The sequence below is a fragment of the Erpetoichthys calabaricus genome, chromosome 11 (genome assembly GCF_900747795.2).
Source record: "Erpetoichthys calabaricus chromosome 11, fErpCal1.3, whole genome shotgun sequence".
Taxonomy (NCBI): domain Eukaryota; kingdom Metazoa; phylum Chordata; class Cladistia; order Polypteriformes; family Polypteridae; genus Erpetoichthys; species Erpetoichthys calabaricus.
In genome coordinates, this window is record NC_041404.2 from 18,650,347 (window position 1) to 18,675,837 (window position 25,491).

The 25,491-nt window shown below is 36.7% G+C and overlaps 1 protein-coding gene across 9 annotated transcripts in view; it reads right to left on the reverse strand.

Annotated features, from left to right (window-relative positions):
- Window positions 1-25,491, reverse strand: part of aff4 (AF4/FMR2 family, member 4) — a 116,198-nt gene that overhangs the window by 39,413 nt on the left and 51,294 nt on the right. For 7 of the 9 annotated variants that reach the window (XM_051933976.1, XM_028812759.2, XM_051933975.1 and 4 more), the window contains exons 2-7: window positions 16,428-16,554; window positions 6,614-7,405; window positions 5,601-5,645; window positions 4,980-5,066; window positions 4,124-4,160; window positions 3,801-3,846 (exon numbers count right to left, since the gene is read on the reverse strand). In XM_051933976.1, coding sequence (XP_051789936.1) covers window positions 3,801-3,846; window positions 4,124-4,160; window positions 4,980-5,066; window positions 5,601-5,645; window positions 6,614-7,405; window positions 16,428-16,550 — 1,130 coding nt within the window. In that variant the 5' untranslated portion in view covers window positions 16,551-16,554. Of the gene's footprint in view, window positions 1-3,800; window positions 3,847-4,123; window positions 4,161-4,979; window positions 5,067-5,600; window positions 5,646-6,613; window positions 7,406-14,974; window positions 15,034-16,427; window positions 16,555-25,491 lie in introns of those variants that run through there. The other 2 variants (XM_051933977.1, XM_028812761.2) reach the window with 2 other exon arrangements.

Below are 25,491 nucleotides of genomic sequence, written 5' to 3' on the forward strand. Positions count from 1 at the left end.
CGCCACCGTGTTCCCATGTTTAACAACATGCTTTACCACCTATCATCATGAAAATGATATCATGTATACTTCAGTATTTTAATTATTCAGAGAGCTGTAATATTACGAATGTAATGGATTCTGTGTCCTGTCGGAGGAACAGCACGTAGTGATTCAGGCACATAGAGCACATATAAGATCAAATACACAACAAAGCATTTAACGTGCTACCTTAGTTACGATGGGATTTGAAAAACTTGTAAATTAAACGATTTTAAGATGAAGTTTATGATTTTCTACTTTAATGACAAAATAATCTCGAAATTTCCACTTGAATCACGTTTAAAGTTGACATTTCGTGCTTTTTTTCACACTGTGCCTTTTTTTTTTTTCCACTGTACCCTAATAAGCTTTCATATGACACTCAGATGGTGGGCTACGAGTCGCCTTTTCATGCCGACTTTGATATGTGACAACTTTATTTCGGGCACTGTGCGACTTCGTGAACTTGAGCTTTCGATTTTCTCCGACACGCTATGTCACTCGATCAACTTCCTTTTGTTGCTTATATAACTGTTTAAACCAAAAAATAGTACATTTTTCTTTGCCTCCATTTGGTATTCCCTGAAATTCTTCTATTTTTCCTTGTACTTTGCCATTGCCTTTTAACAGAATGCTGAGCTTAAGAGGCTATTTATATTGCTTTGCATATTCAAAGAGGCGTAATTCTGCGAGGAGTTGGGGCGGAACAGCAGGCACGTGCAAGAGCGTTACTTTTCACGCTGATCGGAATTTATGTAGTGGAAGAACGTGGAAGTTTGCATACGCACAGATTCCTGCATCTGGATTTCTCTGTGCGTGAGCACATTTCGGCTTTTGTGCTTACGTCATGTTATAGTGCGAATTCTATGCACGGCGTTATGCATGAGACCCCTGGAGAGTAAAATCTATATTCAACAAGTCTTGTGAGCTTGCAAGTTCTTAAAATGGAAACAAGTACATGTGGAGGGATTGCAGGGGGAGCATGTGCATATTTCTTTCAAGTTCAATCTGCAAATAAGTTTAAAAATAGCACTAATAGTGTACAGTGAGGAACATAAGTATTTGAACACCCTGCGATTTTGCAAGTTCTCCCACTTAGAAATCATGGAGGGGTCTGAAATTAACATTGTAGGTGCATTCCCACTGTGAGAGACAGAATGTAAAAAAAAAAAAAATTCAGGAAATCACATTGTATGATTTGTACAGAATTTATTTGTATTGCACTGCTGCACATAAATATTTGAACACCTGAGAAAATCAGTGTTAATATTTGGTACAGAAGCCTTTGTTTGGATCATCCAGATGGTCATTGGCAAACTTCAGACGGGCCTGGACATGTGATGACTTGAGCAGGGGAACCTTCTGTGCAATGCGTAATTTGAAACCATGACGGCATAGTGTTCTACCAACAGTGACCTTTGAAACTGTGGTCCCAGCTCTCTTCATGTCATTGACCAGCTCCTCCCGTGTAGTTCTGGGCTGATTCCTCACCTTTCTTATTATCTGTGATACCCCACGAGGTGAGATCTTGCATGGAGCCCCAGTCCAAGGGAGACTGACAGTCCTCTTTAGCCTCTTTCATTTTCTGACAATTGCTCCAGCAGTTGATTTATTTTCACCAAGCTGCTTGGCAATTGCCCCGTAGTCCTTTCCAGCCTTATGGAGGTCCACAATTTTGTCTCTGGTGTCTCTTGACAGCTCTGTGGTCTTGCCCATGGTAGTAGTTGGAGTCGGACTGATTGTGGGGTGGACAGGTGTCTTTAAAGAGCTCAGACAGGTGCTACTAATTAAGATTACTAAGTGGAGTAGAGGTGGACTTCTTAAAGGCAGAGTAACAGGTCTTTGAGAGCCAGAATTCTTGCTTATTGCCAGGTGTTCAAATACTTATGTGCAGCAGTGCAATACAAATAAATTCTGTACAAATCATACAATGTGATTTCCTGAATTTTTTTTTTTTTTTTTTTTACATTCTGTCTCTCACAGTGGGAATGCACCTACAATGTGAATTTCAGACCCCTCTATGATTTCTAAGTGGGAGAACTCGCAAAATCGCAGGGTGTTCAAATACTTATGTTCCTCAATGTAGATACAACTAATAGTAATTATAGGGTCATATTGTACTGGGCTAACAAGCATTTACCAGTGATTTAAAAAGTTCACAGAAACACACTCACTGCAATAACTTTCTTGTAGTCTTTGGTGTATGCAACAGTAAAGTCGTTTGTGATTCAGTGAACACCAACACACCATTAAAGAGCACTGTATACTGCCATTACTTGTTTTATCAGACATTATTGCATCACACAGGGAATATGTACAACAGCAACTATAACCTCTTGCATAATGTTTATGGTTTAGGAGATGAGCCTTGGGAAAACTTGTAAATCACAATCTGAAATACGAGATTAAGAATGTTTGCAATTTGATTTACTACAGACACCATGTTACTGATACTTCTCATCCTTGCCTCGCATTTACTGTATTTAATAATTTGTTTATTTTTCTTTAAATCTTGTTAACATACAATGACTCATTTGAGTCATTATCAATTGATCAAGACCTTCCAAGATTTACTGTCATGTGCTCTATTTGATGATTGTTTTGTACTTTGATCTGCTAAGAACAAACCTTAAAACATATTCAGATTATCTGTATTCTGACCAGACTTTATAATATAGTAAATCACTGAACAAATTTAGTTTAACAAAAAACACAGAAAACCCCATGTATAACAAAAATCTTTCAAATATGACAGACTGCAAGGTATATTTTGCAACTTTTTAACAGGAAAGTAGTTGAATGACAACTAATCTTTTTTTAGCGGTCTTAAGACTGATTACATGAAAATAGTATTTGAAAATTAAGAACTTAATGGACACATATGCAGAAGGTGCTCTAAAATGCCATTTGATGGATTTTGACCATAACTTTTTTTTATATATCACTTGTTGGTAATTTAGTATTTACTATTAATAATTCCGGGCGGCACAGTGTCGCAGTGGGTAGCGCTGCTGCCTCACAGTTGGGAGACCTGGGGACCTGGGTTCACTTCCCGGGTCCTCCCTGCTTGGAGTTTGCATGTTCTCCCCGTGTCTGCGTTGGTTTCCTCCGGGAGCTCCGGTTTCCTCCCAAAGTCCAAAGACATGCAGGTTAGATGGACTGGCGATTCTAAATTGGCCCTAGTGTGTGCTTGGTGTGTGGGTGTGTTTGTGTGTGTTTCGCGGTGGGTTGGCACCCTGCCCGGGATTGGTTCCTGCCTTGTGCCCTGTGTTGGCTGGGATTGGCTCCAGCAGACCCCCGTGACCCTGTATTCGGATTTAGCAGGTTGGAAAATGGATGGATGGATATTAGTAATTCCTCAATTATTAAAACTTTGAAGCTTTAGCAATAACATCACAAGTAAAGACATTTTACTCATACTCATACTCCTAGCGTGTTTTAACTGAAATTTACCACGTATGCTGTATCTGAATGCAATACACTAATACTAGCAAAACCTACACCTACATCAGAGGCAAACCTGTTCTTCTTGTCACGTACACACCTGCTCTAAGTAATATTTTGAGGTTAATGTGCATTTATAGTCCAATCTATGCACATTTAAACAGAAATATATGTATTTTCATACAAACAGGTTATTGTAATATTTAAACAAACTTAAACAAAAGTATAAAAACAAGTTACCTAAAAACATCTGGCCAAATATACTTTTGGATACAAATTCAGATACAGTATGTAGGTGAATTTAAGCAGAAAATATACATTGTACAAATACATACCCCTTGGAAGGCTGACCACTTGACAGCTTAGGTGAGATATATCGCTCTGTAACATAAAAACAAGCACACATCTTAATTTTTTATAAAAAACATAACTAAAGAGATTAACTGTTATTATGAAATATGAAGAGAGAATTTTATTTGGCAGTGAAAACCACAGCAAATAAAGATACATTAACAGTAGACATTTAAAAAATTCATTTTCAAAAAAAGAAATGGTAAGATGAGACAATGTTTAACATCTGTGTTAAATTCTCATAAAAAAAAAGTATGATACATTTTTTTTTTTTTTATAAATAAGACTATAGACCAAATCTACTTACTCTGCCCTCCAGTACTAAAATTTGAATGCTGACTCTCCTATTGGAAAGGTGAACAGATTATTAGAACATATTTAGCTAACAGATTTTGCACAGGTATCCAATTAAAATTACAGACAAAAAGTGATTAACAAAAAAGCTCCATTTAAACCAGAATTGGCTTCCAAGGCACTAATTCTAAATACCAAAAACAAAATTGTAGATTTTATAATGAATGTATTTTTTAACATAGATACAGTATGACAATAAAGGTGATCAAGATTAAATGAATACAGCAAACTAAATGAGATGTGAAGACATGCTTACTCTTCTCAAACAAACCCTCTTTATTGTGGTCAACAATTTCATTAGGGTTAGTCTGTCCTACTGTTTCCTAAAAAAAACACTTTTCTTGGTTAAATTAGCAACATTATACATATCTGTAATTTAAAAGTATTGTATTTCATTATTCCACACCTCTTGCCATTAATGTTTACTATATAAAAGTTTTAACAGATCAATCAAATTCAAGAATGTACATCTACTGTTACACTGCTTCATGTACATAAAACAAAAAGATTTACATCATCAAATAGGCTAATTTCAACTTGAGAAACATATATACAAATTATGGATATAAGGAATTAAATCAGCTACAAATTAGGTGGTGTTCACGTTTCTCCAGCATATACTAGGTTATGAAACTTCACAGAACACAGCAAAGCTTTGCAGTCTCTATATCATGAAGTTTCCAACAACCTATGATTTTCTAGGAGGGTACTGTATAGTTGTATTAGAAATACATGACTATTTCCTTAAAGTCTCTGGGGGGAAAAAAATGCATTTTCTTTAACAGATCAAAAGAAAAAAAAAATCTGACCTTTGTAGGAAATGGAAATTTGGAAGGCTCCGTTTTGCATGGTGTATGAATTGCCGTCAACGGAGGTGGCCATGTCTGAGTCATTTCCTAGAAAAGACCAACATTAAACTAACAAATGTGCAGATATTTGACATTTCACAGAGACTAAGAATGAATTCAGATTTGCTTATTTATTCAATGTGAGGTAAAAGTTTAAAGCTTTGTAATAATGAAAATATTGTTTTAATTTGTGAGGCCGTCTGAGGTTCAATTAAAAATATTTAAGAATTCACATAACAGCAAATACTTTTAAATAAATACTGTATAAAACTGCGGGTTTCATCTGACTTGCATAAGAGAAATGTATATGTAAATATGAAAAAGATTACTACCCCTCCACCCTAAAAATGGTATATATTAAAAGAATAAAATTGTGAAATAAGTTTGTGAAATGCAAATGACTGTTACAAAAATTGGGAGACTGCCAATTTATCCAATAGAATACAATATACAAAAAGAATTTTGCATTCACAAAAGTACACATTTAATGCAATGAATTATGGATGTATAAAAGGAGAAATTTGAAATACACAATATAATGAAAAGAAAAAAATTAAGAGGCAAGGATTTTTAAATTCTTACCTTTAAAATCTCATCTACACAGTTAGCATCACCAGACATTGATGCCTATATTAAGGAAAGTGGTAAAAATTAATTTTAAATAGTTTCAATAATTCTACTAAATTTAGTACATAAAACAATTTTACACAATTTTCTTCTTACTATCATCAACAAGAATCACAACTCCTGCCATAAAAACACACAAAAACTACAGTACTGCCTAAAAACTAGAATGTCTCTTTAAAGTCTAATACGCTTTCGATATAAAGGTTAACAAGCTTTACTTTCTCCAGTTTTCATTGCCACTAAGTAATCATAAATAATTGAGAATTATCTGCAAAAGTTTAAAAGGAAACTTTATATCCCATGTTATTTTCCACCAGCTGCCAGGTCCATGATATAGAAACTGCTAGGTACATACATATGCAGCATTCTATCCCTACTTAATCAATAACAGGAAACAAAAAAACTAAGTATAAATTAAAAAAAACAAAAAAACCTTCAGAATGTGAACTTGAGATTTAAAATCTCTTGGACTGGTTGACATTGGATATCATAATAGGCAACAAGTAACCAATAATAACAATTTAAGCTTATCAGTATGTCACTGATTCTATGAGGGATTTCTGGCATCTCAGAAAAGGTGTAGTTAAAAAAAGGTAACACATTTAATTTCGGCAGCAAGTCTTTTTTAAAGAAATTGGACTAAACAGAGCCACATGGCATTGTGTTTTAAAAAAATAAAATAAAAAAAGCTACAATACATGCCAGATAGATTTACTGAATCTAAACAATGAAAATTAAAAAAAAAAAAAAAAAAACGATAAAAACAAAAGGCTAATTTTGCTGTGTTTTACTATACTTTACACAGAAAATTGTATGAAAGCATTTCATTTATTGCTAGCAAACTAACCCACCTGGACTACAGTTTCCTAGATATTCTGTTTCAAAAATGGAATCATAAAACCCTACAACTAGAGTACTTTTTTATTTCACTAAATTAGCTATAGCACATATACACTCAAATATCTTACCTCTAGGGGTTGAGAAGGTATCTTGAGTTTAGCAAGAGATGCCTTGCTGCTTGGTTTCATTTCTGCAATGTTGCTGCTATGTGACTGACTTATGTAATGCTCTGATGACATTTTGGGTTCAAGAGACTCCTGACCGTCCATTGGACGGACATAAGCAGTTGGTTTTTGCTGCATTGAACTGGGCTTTGACATCAATGATGGTGGAAAAGTCTGGTTTGCATGCTGACCATTTGATGAAAAAGTGTGTACACGAGAAGGAGAGTCCCAGTTTGCTTCATGATCTCGTGGTGACTTGGACCGATGGTGCTCTTTACTATGGTGTTCACTACCATGAGACCTGGAATGGCTAGAATTCAAAGAACCCTTGGTAGGGCTGGATGAATGAGATTTTGAATGTTCTGACCCATGCTTGCTTTTCTTTTGTCCACTAATATACTCTCTTTCATGTCTTTGGGTACTGCTGCTGCTAGTCCTTTGGCCACTACTGTGGCTGCTCTGTACACTAGATCGTTTTTGTGATTGTGAAGAAGTTGTTGAGGAAGAGGAAGAGGAGGAGTTGTTGTTTGCAGCAGGTCCAACGGGAGTCCATTTGCTGCTCTGACTTGAGCCACTGCTGCTATGTTGTTCCCTAAAAAGAGAGGGACTAGATTTGTCTTCTGGTGTAGATGGGACAGTTGGTTTGGGCATTACGATGAGCTTCTGAAGTGATTTATCTCCTATAAGTTCTTTCATTTCGTCGTAATTACCAAGCATGCTCTGGATTCTGCTAGATAGTTTATCCTCTTTGCAGGACTGTAAAGAAAAGTGACACAGTGAAATTACCTTAAGTCAAAATTTTATAAAAAACGAACATACTGCCTGAAACAAATCTGAAGTGCTGCAGTACACATCTAACCTAAAACAGTGTATAATATTGCTTATTATTTATATACATACACATTATAATAATTTTTTTTTTTTTTTTTTTTTTTTTTTTTTTTAAACAGTTAATGTCTTGCCTTCCCAAAATTTATATAATACACACACACACCATTGTTTAAGACTGCACAGAGACTACTTGTATATGAAGGTGTTTCTTTCCAATAATTCAAATGTAATGCAGTAAAGTATGGTATTTTGTTGGTTTTTTTTTATTTTATTGATTTTATTAAAAACAAATAGCATTCCATAGAAAAAACTCATGTTTAACAATTAAAAAAAAAAAAAAAATTCAAAAGTATGGTATTTTGGCTGTGAAGCTCTACAGTTGCAAAGTTGCTGAGACAGTCATCATAAAATACTGAAACTGCAGGGTATCATTCAGGTATCTAACTTATAATCTGGGTGAATGCTCACTATAGATTAAAAGGATGTTGGACTGTTCCTACTTCTAAAAATAGGGATGAGATGTTAGGTATCACAATCCTTAAACTTCCCAGAGAAAACCTACTTTGGGTTTCTGGAAAGAACACACAGGACAATCGTCCAAATTTTCACCTCATTTTAGTAATTTCTTTCACCCTACACATTTTGTGGACATGGAGAATACTGCGTGACTGATTGCATCTTTTGATATGTACCTGTAATTGTAGTGAAAAGCTTACACTTACATTTCTATGCATTATGACAGTCCAAAAGGTATATGAACTCTACTCTCCTGTTTGTAACTTTCAAGAACAAGATACTAGGCTTAAATAAACAATATCCAGCATGTAAAACATCATTTGCATCATTATATACTTATAATGTATGGTAGAAATCCACATCATAGTTAACGAAAGAAACTTATCCTCTAACAGAAAAGTTTATTTATTTATTTATTTATTTTAAATTACTTCTCAATTAAAATTTTTTTCTGTATTTACATGCTTCCCCTTGGCCATATTATATCCGTAGCTATGTACTGGGTTATTTATCATTTTTTATGCAGATGATACTCAACTCTATTTCAATGTTAAATGTGGAACTTCATCAGCTTTCTCAGCTCACAACCTGCCTCAGTGAAATTAAAACCTGGATGGAGCAGAACTCTAAAATTAAATTGCAATAAAACTGAACTCCTGCAAATTGGGACTAAAATGCAACTTAATAAAATGAGCTCCTTCCCAGTCTATCTTGGCAGTGATCTCATCAGACCTGCCTCTACTGTAAAAAATCTTGGTGTCATTTTTGATTCCTCCCTCTCTTATTCCGCCCACATAAATCACACTAAAAAACTTTCTTCCTTTCACCTCCGTAACATATCCCGTGTTCGCTCCTTCCTCTCCTTCTCTAATGCTGAGAAACTTGTCCATGCTTTTATCACATCCCGCATCGATTATTGTAATTCCCTACTGGCAGGTGCCCCTTCTAATCTTATATCACAGCTCCAGCTTATTCAAAACTCAGCTGCAAGAGTCCTTACTCGAACCAGCAGCAGCGAGCACATCACACCCATCCTGCTCAGTCTTCACTGGCTCCCTGTGTCTTACAAAATCGAATATAAAATCCTAATAACCTACAAAGCCTTAAATAACCTCGTGCCAAACTACATCAGTGACCTTCTCCATCACTATGTGCCTGCCCGCCCACTAAGGTCCTCTGATTCTGGCAATCTTGTTGTACCCCACACTAATCTACACACCATGGGTGACAAGGCCTTCAGCTGTATAGCGCCCAGACTCTGGAATGACCTACCAAAATGAATCCGGTCAGCTGACTCCATGAATTCTTTTTAAAAAAAAAAACTCAAAAAACTCATCTGTTCAGGAAGGCTTTTAGCTCTACTTGACTTTATTACCCTTTTCTCAGTTTACTGTCAAAATGCTCATGTAACCTGTATGTGTGTGTGCGAGACCATCAATTATGTTTTTCTGATTTTTATTTTCTGAATTCACTGTCGTAATCTTCTTTATTTATTTATCAGGTTTGTACAATGCTATATACTGTATACCCTGCCGTTCTCTCTTATATTCTGTAAGTGCCTTGAGCATGGGAAAGGCGCTGTATAAATACTTTTTTTTTTTTTTAAATAATACAAAGTCTTAAAGAGGAAGCATTCTTCAAAAGTAGTCTGTTACAGCATGGTCAGAATGATAATGGAAAAATGATAGAGGTCAATTTTATAAACTATTGAATTTACATACACTGTCATTCGATGCATACATTTTACTCTAATTGGTTCATTGGCTTACATTAAAATGATATATAAAAGTCTACTTTATTATATCCTTATTCTTCTTATACCCAGTGAGTTGTGCAACCATTCTTGAAATTTCTGTGTATGTAGTAACTGTCCATTCTGGTTGTTTACTGGACATCTGCAGACTTCTTAGTCATCTCTTAGTCACCTTTCAGTACATGTTTCTGCTCATTTGACCTTTATCTGGTTCCTTGATGCAGTATGACTGAACAGATTTCCGACATCTATTAACTCTTTACACCATATCTTTACAATGAATGCTATATTTTAATATGGAAAGCATATCAAAACACTTTATCCTAATTGACTATGTGACCCCTAAGTTTAACTTTTCTTCCACAGATGCCATTCCTTTGGTGTAAAACAGAGTGATGACTAATGTGTACTGCAGTGACTTCCAGCCATGCAATATGATCAATTACCTGTTATATAGGTCGCAAAAGATTAAGTATACTTCAGTATGAAGCATTTTTTTAAAAACTACAAATATATACTAATTGATAATCCACTTAAACAGTCCTTAAAATATGATCAGTCGATTAGGACAGCACAGAATGACTGTTTAAAATTCAGGCCAAGTACATGTATAACACGCCTGCTATCACCTTGCATGAAAAAAGAAATGAAAATACTCAATGTCTAACTGACACACAAACAAACAAAAAAAATTTTTCATTTGTCACGCAGTTATGGAGGAGTACATTTATGGTTTCCACTTCATCAGTCCTCATAGTTAACAGTAAGACAAGCAGATTTTGGAATAAAGACTATATACTGGAAAAACCATTAAAATAAACTAATATGAATTTGGCAGTTAAAGGAGGAGACATTTTATTGGAAAACTCTGGGTTTCTGACTATTAAAAATAAGCATTCACAAATTTTGCAAGAAAGGATCAAGTCAGAAATATGGACATCAATGTCAAAATTGAAACAAGTTAGCAACACGCAAAACACACACACCACACTGTAATGCTGATGTAGAGAAAGACTTGGCACAAAGGTTGGGACCATGCACTGATAGCACGTTGCCGCACCCACCACATGACGAAAAGTGTTGATTAAAAGCATTTTTAAATAAGAGCATTTGGGTGAAAGGCATTGACTAAGAGGCAAAATTATGAAAAGTGTGGCCAGAAGCAGATCACATGTATGCGAGTATGCATATAGATGTGTGAGCTTTACAATGTATTGGCACCATTGAGTGCATTGTTATTTTTGGTTAAGTAAATGCATATAGGGGAAACTGTCCACAGAATTCACTGGAAAGAAGGCCCTGAGATCCTTGCAAAGTTGAGAAAGAATTAAAAAGATTTCCCTCCAAAATGCTATTCAACAAAATAATTTTATACATTTTAAAATTTAGTAAGGACTATTTCAACAAGTGATACACTGAAACTGGCATTTATGGTATTATATACAGTGCATCCGGAAAGTATTCACAGCGCATCACTTTTTCCACATTTTGTTATGTTACAGCCTTATTCCAAAGTGGATTAAATTCATTTTTTCCCTCAGAATTCTACACACAACACCCCATAATGACAACGTGAAAAAAGTTTACTTGAGGTTTTTGCAAATTTATTAAAAATAAAAAAAACTGAGAAATCACATGTACATAAGTATTCACAGCCTTTGCTCAATACTTTGTCGATGCACCTTTGGCAGCAATTACAGCCTCAAGTCTTTTTGAATATGATGCCACAAGCTTGGCACACCTATCCTTGGCCAGTTTCGCCCATTCCTCTTTGCATCTCCTCTCAGGCTCCATCAGGTTGGATGGGAAGCGTCGGTGCACAGCCATTTTAAGATCTCTCCCGAGATGTTCAATCGGATTGAAGTCTGGGCTCTGGCTGGGCCACTCAAGGACATTCACAGAGTTGTCCTGAAGCTACTCCTTGTGCTTAGGGTCGTTGTCCTGCTGAAAGATGAACCGATGCCCCAGTCTGAGGTCAAGAGCGCTCTGGAGCAGGTTTTCATCCAGGATATGTCTGTATATTGCTGCAGTCATCTTTCCCTTTACCCTGACTAGTCTCCCAGTTCCTGCCGCTGAAAAACATCCCCACAGCATGATGCTGCCACCACCATGCTTCACTGTAGGGATGGTATTGGCCTGGTGATGAGCGGTGCCTGGTTTCCTCCAAATGTGATGCCTGGCATTCACACCAAAGAGTTCAATCTTTGTCTCATCAGACCAGAGAATTTTCATTCTCATGGTCTGAGTCCTTCAGGTGCCTTTTGTCAAACTCCGGGCAGGCGGCCATGTGCCTTTTATTAAGGAGTGGCTTCCGTCTGGACACTCTACCATACAGACCTGATTGGTGGATTGCTGCAGAGATGGTTGTCTTTCTGGAAGGTTCACCTCTCTCCACAGAGAACCTCTGGAGCTCTGACAGAGTGACCATCGGGTTCTTGGTCACCTCCCCGACTAAGGCCCTTCTCCCCTGATCGCTCAGTTTAGATGGCCGGCCAGCTCTAGAAAGAATGCTGGTGGTTTCGAACTTCTTCCACTTATGGATGATGGAGGCCACTGTGCTCATTGGGACCTTCAAAGCAGCAGAAATTTTTCTATAACCTTCCCCAGATTTGTGCCTCGAGATAATCCTGTCTCGGAGGTCTACAGACAATTTGTGCTCTGACATGAACTGTCAACTGTGGGACCTTATATAGGTGTGTGCCTTTCCAAATCATGTCCAATCAATTGAATTTACCACAGGTGGACTCCAATTAAGCTGCAGAAACATCTCAAGGATGATCAGGGGAAACAGGATGCACCTGAGCTCAATTTTGAGCTTCATGGCAAAGGCTGTGAATACTTATGTACATCCATCCATCCATTTTCCAACCCGCTGAATCCGAACACAGGGTCACGGGGGTCTGCTGGAGCCAATCCCAGGCAACACAGGGCACAAGGCAGGGAACCAATCCTGGGCAGGGTGCCAATCCACCGCAGGACACACACAAACACACACCAAGCACACACTATGGCCAATTTAGAATCACCAATCCACCTAACCTGCATTTCTTTGGACTGCGGGAGGAAACCGGAGCGCCCGGAGGAAACCCACGCAGACACGGGGAGAACATGCAAACTCCACGCAGGGAGGACCCGGGAAGCGAACCCGGGTCTCCTAACTGCGAGGCAGCAGCACTACCACTGCACCACCGTGCCGCCTACTTATGTACATGTGCTTTCAATTATTTATTTAATTTTTTTTTAAAATAAATTTGCAAAAACCTCAAGTAAACTTTTTTCACGTTGTCATTATGGGGTGTTGTGTGTAGAATTCTGAGGAAAAAAATGAATTTAATCCATTTTGGAATAAGGCTGTAACATATGTGGAAAAAATGTGCTGTGAACACTTTCCGGATGCACTGTATATGATCTTCACAAACAATGCAACATAATTCAGTATTTTGCAGGATCCTTACAAATTTTTCAATTTTAATAGTGTTTAGTTAGATCATTTTACAAACTTCTGTCCAGTGGCGGCCCCACTACCCAATCCCAGACACACACAACTCAAACAGCTAATTGCAAATACATTATGTAACCACAACAACAAGTCCAGTTAATGTCATGCTGCAGGAACGTATGAATAAACAGAAGGCACCAGGTTGAGGTTGGGGAGCATGTGCTGATTACAGAGTATTGCCACACCCACCATACAATAAACCACCTAGATTAGGACCAGAGTGCACTCGTGCAACAGGTGACACCTCAGGACCACAATGGAACAATGTGAGTATTTTTACAGTGGCTGAAGAGCAAGAAGGCAACAGCAACAATAGTAAATGCAACAATACCAGAATCTACCAGCCAATGTCATTCTGCTAATGAATCTGAATCAGATGCCTCCCTTAATCATCACTTTCATACTGAGGGCCGATAACGATGCAGAATTTCTTTTAAGGCAGAGTGGTATATCTTAACAGCAAGGGACCGCAGTTATTTGGAAGTGGCTTGCTTTCAGAGCAGCGAACTTTATCCAAAATAATACTTTGCAAATTATGTTGAGCTGTGTTGGCTAAAGGTGGAACCAGCACTAACCTTTAATAACACCTTTAAAAAAAACAAACAAAAAAAAAAAAACCACTCATGTGCATGAAAATAAAGGTTATTAAGCACAGGACAGCTATCGTAACAGTGTAACCTACAAATATTTTTTGACCACAGCTTGATTTTTGGCTGTCAAATCACATGACGAAAAGAGCAAACACTAGAGGGATATAATGTGCAATAGTGAAAGGCATAGAACAAATTCAGGCCATACATAAAGAAGGCTTCAGAAAGTTAACAGAAGACACGAGATAGCAGGCTGTAAATATTTTAGTTAAATGTGTATACCAGAGCACCATACAGGATGTCATGATAGGGTTATGAATGAAACTCAAGTAAGGCTGCATTCTTTTCTCCAATTACTGACTGACAAAAGTTAATATTTTTGGCAGGCAGTGTGTTGTAGTGATTGAGGCTTTGGACCTAGGACTTCAAACTCTGAAGATGTGGGTTTAAATCTTGCTACTGACTCTAGGCAACCATTAGCACATCACTTCACCTGCCTGTGCTCCAACTGGAAACAAAAAAGTAACCAGCTGTACCACAAATGCTGCAAGATGCCTTAGCTAAATACACCAGCCACATAAATTAGGTCATTGGAGGGGCTTTTGAACATGCTACATTACACACGAGTAAAACATTTGTGCTGTAGATTCATTTCTGCTTTTCCTAGTGACTTGGCTTTTGTTGACAGTTATTGCAAAACAATTTTACAAGAAAATGTATTCTCTTGAACTGAAATGGTTTATTCACTAGGAATAATGTGAAATCTGAGTAGACATTACCATCATTAGATAAAATTTCACTTGTTTACGTCACTCAAGTATTTATCATGTCTTATTTAGTTTTAAATAAATGTGCACACCTTTCTGAAAATGTTTCCTCTGTCATTATGAGCTATTGAATGTGCACTGATGGGCAGAATGTGCACTGATGGGCAGAATGGCAAATTTATCAATGAAAACTCAAATTTACAACACAAAGTGTGCAGAAAGCCCTGACTGTTCTAGTACTCCATTAACAGACAAACATTCTACATTTTCAAAGTTGAACCTATAAAAATTAGCCACACTAGTGGTGCGTTTCAGTTTTTCAATGAGTATTGAAAAATTTGCTGCATCTAATACTTTGAAATGCATTACCTATGTACTTGTAAGCAGGCAGTTTTGAAAGAATCTAGATATGACCTCACCTCCCATCACAATCCTTGTCACTGTAAAATGTTGAAAAGGGAGTCATTCAGATCATTATGAGCAAAAACATCCTGAATATCAAAGTCCTTTGAAAGATATTGCATTTAAACTTATGGTCAGACACTCTGAATGCTTTGAAAGGTAATATGTAATCCCTACCGGACATTCTTTTCATCTGCATTGTTTTCAATAACAAAAAACATATAAAGCTCACAAGACTGGTTAATAATAAGCAAATACTGAACAGAAATATACCCAAAATAGCCTATCATGGACAAAGCTCCATTTGAAGATTACATTCCTTTATACTAATAACCTTGAAACTTTAGGATAAGTAAAATTTTGCATCACTTAATAGAAGCTAAGAAAAACATCTTACTATAAAAGTTAGTTACGCAGACTAGAACTGAAAAGACTAATGACAACATATTATGAACATCTATACTAAAACAGTATTTCATGTCTAGCAGTTTGTAGAGTGAAAAGCTTTATAAGATTAAACAACATTTTACCAGATGATGTAGGATTTAAACATGCTGTTAACAAACAATGGCTCAATACTGCAGGCAACTCTTCAGCAATAAGGGAATTTAGAAGTGTTGGGCACTAAAGTTTAGCCACAATGATTAGTAATGTTAAAACATACTGTTTTGCCTATAACTCTTTAGTTACTAGGTATCATAACAAAAAATAATTACACAATGTCACCAAAAATTTAACACATTATAGAAAGAAAACTTCTCTAGTTCATATTTTCGAAAAATAATGGCTGTTTGGGCAAAATAGTACCAATTAGGCAACTGATCATTTTTTCCACTGTTTATTTACATCTGAAATTTCCTAGACTAACAGAAGGCTCTTCCGTTTGTAAAATCTTTCCAAAAATAAGACTTTTAGGCAAACATAAAAAAAAGTGGCTTAGTTTTAGTTTAATTTCTACCTATTTTTACAGTAACTTTAGTTAGAAGAATCTTGTGTACTTTATGTATACTGCATTTTGAAGTCCATTAACCATCGAGTTAAATAAATGAACTGGTTTTCCAGACAAGTCCATTTGAGTTGGGGAGAAACTTGACTAGAATTGTGGAGAGTGTTAATTTCACTTGTGTCACTGCTGTGCAATGTGAAATTAATGACCTCATCTAAAACTCACTTTAAATCTCTGCACCAAATATTAATCAGCACCTTCCAGATCCTCTCAAAAAAAATATTACAGTGCATGCAAAAAAAAGTTACACTGCTTTAAAATAAAAATAAATTCATAGTTAAATATTCATCAATAACCCTAAAGAAAACTGTGAAAAAGTACCTATACACACCCAATAACTTGTGATTATTTTTTATTATTATTCACATCAGACTGTGACTAAGACAAAAAACAAAACAAAAAAAAAAAACTTACAACTTTATAAGGCTCAGCAAAGAGAGGAGAATTAGCTGGAAAGGCCTCTCCGCCCTGTTGGATTTCTTGATTTCGCCTTTCCCTTTCTTTCATACGTAGAGCATTCCGGTCTTCACGGTTCATGTTGCTAGCAACAAAGACAAAAATCGCCAGATGTGAAAAGCAGGATATTATTATAGTTTAAGGGGGGGAAAAAAAAAAAAAAAAAATCATACAAAAATTTCAGTGAAAATTTTGGAACATCTACCACGTCTCTCTGAAGTATTAACATATGCCAACAATCCAATTTTGAAAATAAGGATTGAAATTTAATTTTACAGTTCTGTCAAATTTCACCATATGTCAAAATCAGGTTATTCACATGCAGACATCAAGTCAATAGGAATTTGACAGAGTTGCTCGACAGAGTATAATAAAGCAGGTGTAACATTTCTTAGTTACATAACTTCTTTTGGAGCTGGGACTAAACCCAATTTTATTTGGCAGCTACACAACTTCCTACCTGCCAATTGATCTAGCTAGAACCAGGCAAGTGAAGACAAAAGTTGTATATAATTGCAAATAATGTATGAATGTTTAATAACCCAAAAAAAAAAAAAAAGGTCTCTTCCCCCCCACCCTCATCATCCATCAAGATGTTTCACTACAGTATGTTGCATAAATATTATCAGCATGCATTCTACGAAGGACGTTAATAAAATTAAAACAAACCAAATGCTTCATGTTTACCAAAGTTTGTCATCTGTATCATTTTTAACATGTATAGCAGCAGGCCTGAGTTAAATGGTTTGATTGACTTTTACACATCTCAAGTCTTACTGGAACTGCAAGTGGTACAGAGAATGCACAATTAATAATGTTGCTAAAATCAAAATTGTATAGCATACAGTATGTGTTCATGGCCAGATTAATTTTATTTGATCAATAAAATGATTTATTCATTCACATGAACAAACAATATAGACAAATGTTCTGTAAGGGGCTAACTTTAAAAAAAAAAAAAAAAAAAATATATATATATATATATATATATATATATATATATATATATATATATATATATATATATATACACACACACATACACACAGAAGAGAACATAGCTATTGAAATTACTGATGTTTAAACATCGCACAAAAAAAAAAACAAAAAAAAACAACACACAAATTGGGCTTAAAAAAATTTCAGGTTATCTAAGGCCCTATAATTTCCGTGATGCAGAAAACATGGACGGAATCACGGAATTAATTCTTAAAACAGATTTTAAATTTAAAAACGGAAATGTGCAAAATTTAGAGACGGAAGGGGTGACTGTTACAAAACTTCCCAATAAAACAAACAATTAAATAATTTATAGTTCTACCATTGATATTTTCTAGTTTGTTTTTCAAGCGAATTCTTTTTAGAAATTCAGGATTGCCTCTGTTTGTATGCATGTTTCCTGCACGTTTCGTGAATTAGCTAGCTGCACAAGACAGAAATGTCAAAGCGAGCAGTATCGGATACCCTATGTAGAAAAAAAACTAAGAAACAAGCTAAACTGCAAAATTGAGGGCACAACAATACCCTAGCAACTTTTACGAATCTGGACAATTTTTCTATAAGTTTTGCCAGCATACCATACACTGGACATAAAAAGATACTTGCAATGACCACGTCAAATCTAAGACCCATTTCAAAAACAATGAGAAATTAAGATCAAAAAGTGTTCCCCTTCAGGTAACAGAGGGAACAACATGTCCAATGCAAGACACCAGTTTGTGTCCATGAGACTCAGACATACCACTCGAAAAAATTACGAAGATGCGTCCTTTATTTATTAAGCAGGCGTGCTGCCAGAAAATGAGCAGATTTCGTTAAACTCATTTACCCTGTGTCTTTGAACAACATATGGACACCATTCATGGCAAGAAAATATATGTTGTAGTTCATGAAACCACTGAGAGCAGAGACCACATAGTTATAGTGATGGGTGAGTAAACTTTTTTTTTTTTTTTTGTTCTTTATTTCACCTTATACAATTTCCTGTATTAGGAATTTGTTAGTTTTCGTGCACCCCTTGGGGTCAGAGTGCAGGGTCAGCCATTGTACAGAGCCCCTGGAGCAATTACAGGTTAAGGGTCTTGCTCAAGGGCCCAGTAGAGTAGGATCTCTTTTGGCAGTGACAGGGATTCGAACTGGCAACCCTTCTGGATACCAGCCCAGATCCTTAGCCTCCGAGCCACCACTCCGCCCTATATGTATGTATCCACCCTGTATGGTAATTTTTTTTATGTAAGCAGTTCTAAATGTACGTGGTGTATTTACTGTGAATCGTTTAACTGATTAAATTACACAGGTATTTAACTGGTATTAACAGTCTTTCCTGTAGAAAAATGTTATTAGTGAACGGCACTGGTTGTTAACAGATTCCCTTTTAAAAATTAACGACGTTTTGGGATTTAATGAATGTTTTGCCTCGTGGTGACAAGGCATGCAAGGTCCACATTTGACTCTTCCGTTATAAACTGGTCACCTACAAACCTGGCCAGAAGAGCAGGCTTTTCCTCAGATGCAACAAGCCCTTAAAACCAGGTCAACCTTTCTCTAAAAGTGAAGTTAACCTTCATCTCACACTAGTAACAGCTCTTACAATTCTGGAGGGCACTCACTGTCCTACTCCAATCTCAGCATACAGCATCATGGAGGATCTGGGCTCCTACCTGATGAATGGAACTGCAAAATAAGGTTCAGTTGTGCTAGTGTGCTGTTTTATTAAAAGGAATGTAAAGTGCCATTTCATTATTGTTTGTTTTGTTGTATATTGTTACTACTTTCTTACTGATTCCATAGGGCCCTAGTTATATGTTTAATGCATTTAAAAGTTACCAACTGCTGAGACTTATACACATACACACAGACAGACAGAGTAGCAGGAGAACAGACATCCTGGCCAGATCTGAGAAAGTTCATTACCTGGACGGCAGCAGATTAGTTAGCAGGACAAGAAAATAAATTTGTACCCGGCTGGTATAATTTGAGAGATGGGAAAAAAAAAAAGGCAAGGATCAGAGTGGTTACATTCCCCATACACTAAGTGGCAGTGGTTCTCATATGATAACCCAATCAGGACACCCAGAGGGGTGCATGAGACTTAGAGTCAGGGTCCTTGGCAATCGAAAGATGGCGCTGTTGGTGGAGGACCTCCCTACCTTTTCTGTGTGTGGATTCCTGGGTCCAACTTAAAAGGAGTCTGCTGCCTCACTTCATTCGAGTAACGAGTTACGAGGCAGCGGGCAACACTCAACGGAGGTAGAGAGGAGGAAGAATGGTCATTAAATATTTTATGGTTATTCATACCGTGTGTGCTGTATTTCTGTGTCTTGGGTTTGGGGCTCAGTGTCATCAAGTTCGACAGAGATGTGTGTCCTAATAAAGTTATACATCTGGATGTGAGATTTAAACACTAGAATCCCTGAAGCCTATGAAAAAAACTCAATCCTAGACCACCTTAAATTCCTTCACACTTCATCAGTATCTTTTGTTTTGCAAATGAGATCATCAGTACAAGCAGCCTGCTATCCTACTTTTATAAGTAGTCACAATTTACACCGGGTGTTACAGACTCATATCAAATGCATGTTTTTATTATATTACAGTAATAATAATAATAGCAGCTCACTACTCAAAACACGGAGTGCCCGGACTCAAACCCAGAACTTTTTGGTCATAAGACAGCAGCTCTTACTTCTGCACCATCCAAGAATACAGATCAACTTTCTGACAATTGACATTTAAGCATGGGTTTTTAACTCATTGACAGCAACATGTAAATTTTTTTTTCCTTTGGTTATATTCCTAAATAAACGTCCACGTGTTTATTTGATATTTGTACTAAAGTCTTCACATATTATACACTTCATGTCATTATTAGTATAACATGGAAAAAGTTTGTTTTAGGTATGTGTTCAGCATTTCTTGCCTCGCATTTCCTGTCATCCTACATTTACACAGATCGTTGTGGACATGGAAAATACATGAAATGTATGTATTCGAAATATATAATTTACCCTATACAACTCCAGGCACCTCACACCCAGATAAACAAACTTGAGCTCTGAGAATTTTACAACTGACTTCAGCTCTGTCTTGGGGAATGGGATAGCAGGCTGCTTGTGCTGATCAACATATGTGCAAAACAAAAGACTGACGGAGAGTTGCAAAGGCATTTAAGGTGGCCCAGGATTATGAGTTTTTTTGTAGGCTTCTGGGATACTGGTGTAAATGGAGAAGCACAACCTACTTAAACTTTTTGACATGTAGGTACAGAATCTCCATTCACATGTCGTGGAAATGGCTCTGTTCTAGACCCTAGCTACACATTTTTTCTTTAAGAGGTTTTAGCAATTTTCATACAATACAGCAATTCACCTTACCTGCACATTACTAGACTTGGGCAGGAAAACTGAGCACACAGAGAAAACCCGCATGATAATGGGAAGAAATTAATGTACCACTAATTATCAAAATAATAGTTAAAACAGAAAACTGTTTATGCTGGTCCAAACCCACAATATAAAAATTTAACAAAAAAAAGACACAATGTGCACTATAATTTAAAGACGACAGCATAATTGGGTTAACTGTTGCTGAGATGTAATGTACATAATCTGACTACACTCTTCCTCCCTCAGATGGCTTTCCCAATGCCATACAGATTGTCTCAATGAATCTCTTGGATGAATTCTCAATATTACCCATACAAAAAGTGGTAGAAAATGTATTTAATAAACATAAAAAACAAGTTTTAAACAAGTCTAAAGCAGTAGGTTAATTTCCACCATAGTAAGGATTAAAAGTTGCATTTATGTAAACAACTAATGTTATCGTAATATATCACAAAAGCAAACAGCTGTTAATGAAGGCTTTTACCCTCAAGTGCCATGAATCAAGGAAAATAGCAGTTGGCAAAAGAAGACATATCATATAGCTTAACTTGTTTACAACTAAACATACAGCACAAAGTATAACTATGAGCAAAATTGGTCTTATAATAAAACATAAGACGTGCAAAAAATTAGCATCTCTGCAGGTTTTGAATGAAAACAGGTACAAAATCTAAACCACCAGCAAAGACCACACTACCTAACAGAACAGAAAGAATCAAGGATGCACAAATCATACAAATATACTCTTACAAGATAGCTTTTGGTTGACTGGATATATTTGTCATAGACAGTATAAATCATTACATTGACTAACCCAAACAAGGTTATCACTGAATCAACATTTTTCCCCCCTCTTTTAAATAGGATTTAAACCAGGGCACTTCTTAGGCCACTCACATTCACTTTACTATACTTAAGCAACTGCATTGTGTATCTGCAGTGTATTTAGACTAAACTGTCTTGCTGGAAAGTAAACCACTGGCCCATCTTCAGCTGTCTTGCAGCCAGGGCTACAGGTTTTCCGCAAGAATCTGGTTGTGATGTGCCACATCCATTTTCCCTATCAATCCTGAACAACTGACCCATTCAAGAGGAACACAATCACAGAAGAATGTTGCCACCACAATCCTTCACAGAAGGTATGGTGTGGCTTTACCAAACATAGCATTTGAAGTTTAGTCAAAAAAGTTTGATCTTAGTCTCATCTGACAATAAAATCTTTTGCGGCATTGCGTTAGAATATTCCAAGTGTTTACTTGCAAAGCACAAATGAGACTTAGTGTGGTACTTATCAGAACATGGTTCTTTCTTGCCATGCTGCCACACAGACCAGCCCTGTGTAAAGATAGGGATATTGTTGTCACATACAAGTGTTCTTGGCTGAGATTGGTCAGTCTGTGTAAGTCCTTTAAAGATACCAATTGTCCTCCTGGCTTGGTCATCCTGTTTGGAGAGACTGCTCAATCTAGGCAAGCTGCTGGTGGGGGTCATATAGTTTCCACTACTCAATAATGCACTAAATGGTACTTAAAGGAACAGGTTAAACCCTTAGTAATCATTTTTGTATCCTTCTCCAAACTTGTGCTTTTCCACATCTTTATCCTGCAGCCTTTTTTGAAAGCAACTTTCCAATAAGGATGTATGGGCATTCTCTGTGTTGCCATGCACTACTAGCAGTGAAATTCTCAAGGAAAGCACAGACTTATTCTGGAGTACTTGTAATCAGAACTATTATATTCACGTCAGGAGGGGATCCAATTAGCCTGGTATGGTATCTGGAAGGTGACTGGCTGTACTAGAACAAGATTATAATGTTAACTCTGGGTGGATCACTTATTCAAACCAGGTATTTCAGATTTAATTTTAGTTGCATATTTTTGAAAATGTTATTTTCATTATGAAGTTGAGAGTAAGCAGACAAAAGCGCTGAATGCCAGTCACACTGGGAGCAACCTCACTGTTGAGATGGCTGGTTGTAGTTCCAAAAACCTTTCTAGTATTTCCAATGTGCCGTTTCATCGCTGGACCACATCAATCCCAAGTTTGTACATTTGCAATTCAATAAATGTTGCTTCACGTTAAGCATGTGGCTAGCTGTACTGCAATGGTGAAAAAAGTTTAACACGCCTGCCCCAGCTGAGTAAGCATGGACAATTGTTGGACTTTTTCCAACACCGAGTGTGTGAGCAAAGCAGCCGATGTGAAGTAGCTCCATAAGCTATACTGCACAGATCATATAAACAGCTTTGTCAGTCACAATGGCCGGTTCTTTGCATTTTATGTTCCGTTCATCCAATGCCGCTGGAGTGAATCAGATCTAGATCGTCATTTTATGTCCGAGAAGGAATTGTGAGGAAACACTTTAATCTGTCTCAAATGTGCCTGCTAAATGTGAGCAACTGAAGATGCATCTTTCTACAATTCTACAGGTTACAAAAGTGTTCCTGCCGTTTCTTTAATTGCAGCTAATTCAAGGATTTTAAAATGTCCAATGGGGGAATATCTTTGGCTAACACTTACTTGAAGGGTATCTACGTGGAGATTCATAATACAAGAGGTTACTGAATAACATTTAAAAAACAATTTGATTATTTTAATATTATTTGCAAGATGATTTTGTTGTATAATAAAATTGATTTCACTGCACGGTTTTTAAAACAAGGAGGCCCCCATAATATTTGTGGACTCTGGTATGACAACACATGTTAGTTAAATTATGGTGAATTTTGAATGAGTGCAATGTTGAGATTTTTTTTTGTTTTTTTTTTAAACCAATAATATTTTGTTCCACGTTTTACAAATGCTGATGTTAACTGTCATTGCTAATCAAGTACTGCTTTTTAAATGGCATTCCATGCTTATGCATATGCTATGAAGACACTATGTAGACACCCTTCAAATAAAGTGTTACTGAAATTTGTCACATTACTTAATTATGCATAGAGAACATTAATATAATCTCTAAAAGATGGACAGCACTTAAATTAAATATCAGTGCACACTAATTAAATCAGGATAAAATCAATATCAAATCAGGACATCAGTGCTGATACCCAGCCTTAGTACTACTCTGTATATGGGAGAGTGTTTAAAAAAAAAAAAAAAAAAATTCTTAAGTTATGAAGTACATATCTTCTTTCAGCTGCTCGTTATGGGTTGCCACAGCGGATCATCTTTTTCCATATCTTCCCATTCTCTGCATCTTGCTCTGTTACACCCATAACCTAACATGTCCTCTTTCACCAGATCCATAAACCTCCTCTTAGGCCTTTCTCTTTTCCTTTTCCCTGGCAGCTCTATCCTTAGCATCCTTCTCCTAATATACCCAGCATCTCTCCTCTGCACATGTCCAAACCAACGCAATCTCGCCTCTCTAACTTTGTCTCCCAACCGTCCAACTTGAGCTGACCCTCTAATGTACTCATTTCTAATCCTATTCATCCTCGTCACACCCAGTGCGAATCTTGGCATCTTTAACTCTGCTACCTCCAGCTCTGTCTCCTGCTTTCTGGTCAGTGCCACTGTCTCCAACCCATATAACATAGCTGGTCTCACTACCATCCTATAGACTTTCCCTTTCACTCTCTACCCTGCCTGCACTCTTTTTCACCTCTCTTCCCTAATCCCCATTACTCTGTACTGTTGATCCCAAGTATTTAAACTCATCCACCGTCACCAACTCTACTCCTTGCATCCTCGCCATTCCACTGACCTCTCTCATTTATACACATGTATTCTGTCTTGTTCCTACTGACCTTCATTCCTCTCCAGAGTCTCCTCAACCTGCTCCTTACTCTCGCAACAGATCATATCATCAGCAGCAATCATCATAGTCCACAGGGACTCCTGTCTAATCTCGTCTGTCAACCTGTCCATCACCATTGCAAATTGCTCTGTTACACCCATAACCTACATGTCCTCTCTCACCAGATCCATAAACCTTCTCTTAGGCCTTCCTCTTTTCCGCTTGCCTGGCAGCTCTATCCTTAGCATCCTTTTCCCAATATACCCACATAAAATTATTTTGCTTTTTCTGAAATGAGCATTAACTTTTTTTTAAAATACAGTAAATAAAAAGTCTGCAGTAAAGAAATTGTACTCTACGATTTGGACAAAATGAATTCAGACATCAATTAAATCAAAGTAAAGGAACTGACGAGAGAATACCTTGCAAACAAACACTAAAAAGACAATTAATAAAAAAAACTGTAATGGTTGGATTCTTGAGAATTTTAGTGACACAAGTTTTATTCATTGTGCCTAGCACCTTAAAATTAACACATGTTAATAATCACAGAATACATATTTCCTTCAGTTGGTTGATGTTGGTGCTCTGCATGTCAAGTCAGTAAGCAGCTTATGTTTAACTCTTTTAGGGCTAATTTTTTTTTTTTGTTTCTTTTCTCCCAGGGCTGAATATTTTTCCAAAAACTAACATTTTTTAAAAAAAGAACACAAAGCAATTGTTTAACATATCAAATCAACAAAAAATATTTACTTTTGACAAATGTTACTGTCTTGCATGTTGTATGAGCCTGCATACTCTATGATTTCACATACGTATCACATACATTTTACACAGCAAAGTCTGATCTCGCTCAAAGCAGCCAATTTCAGTCATTGCCACATTGCACTCC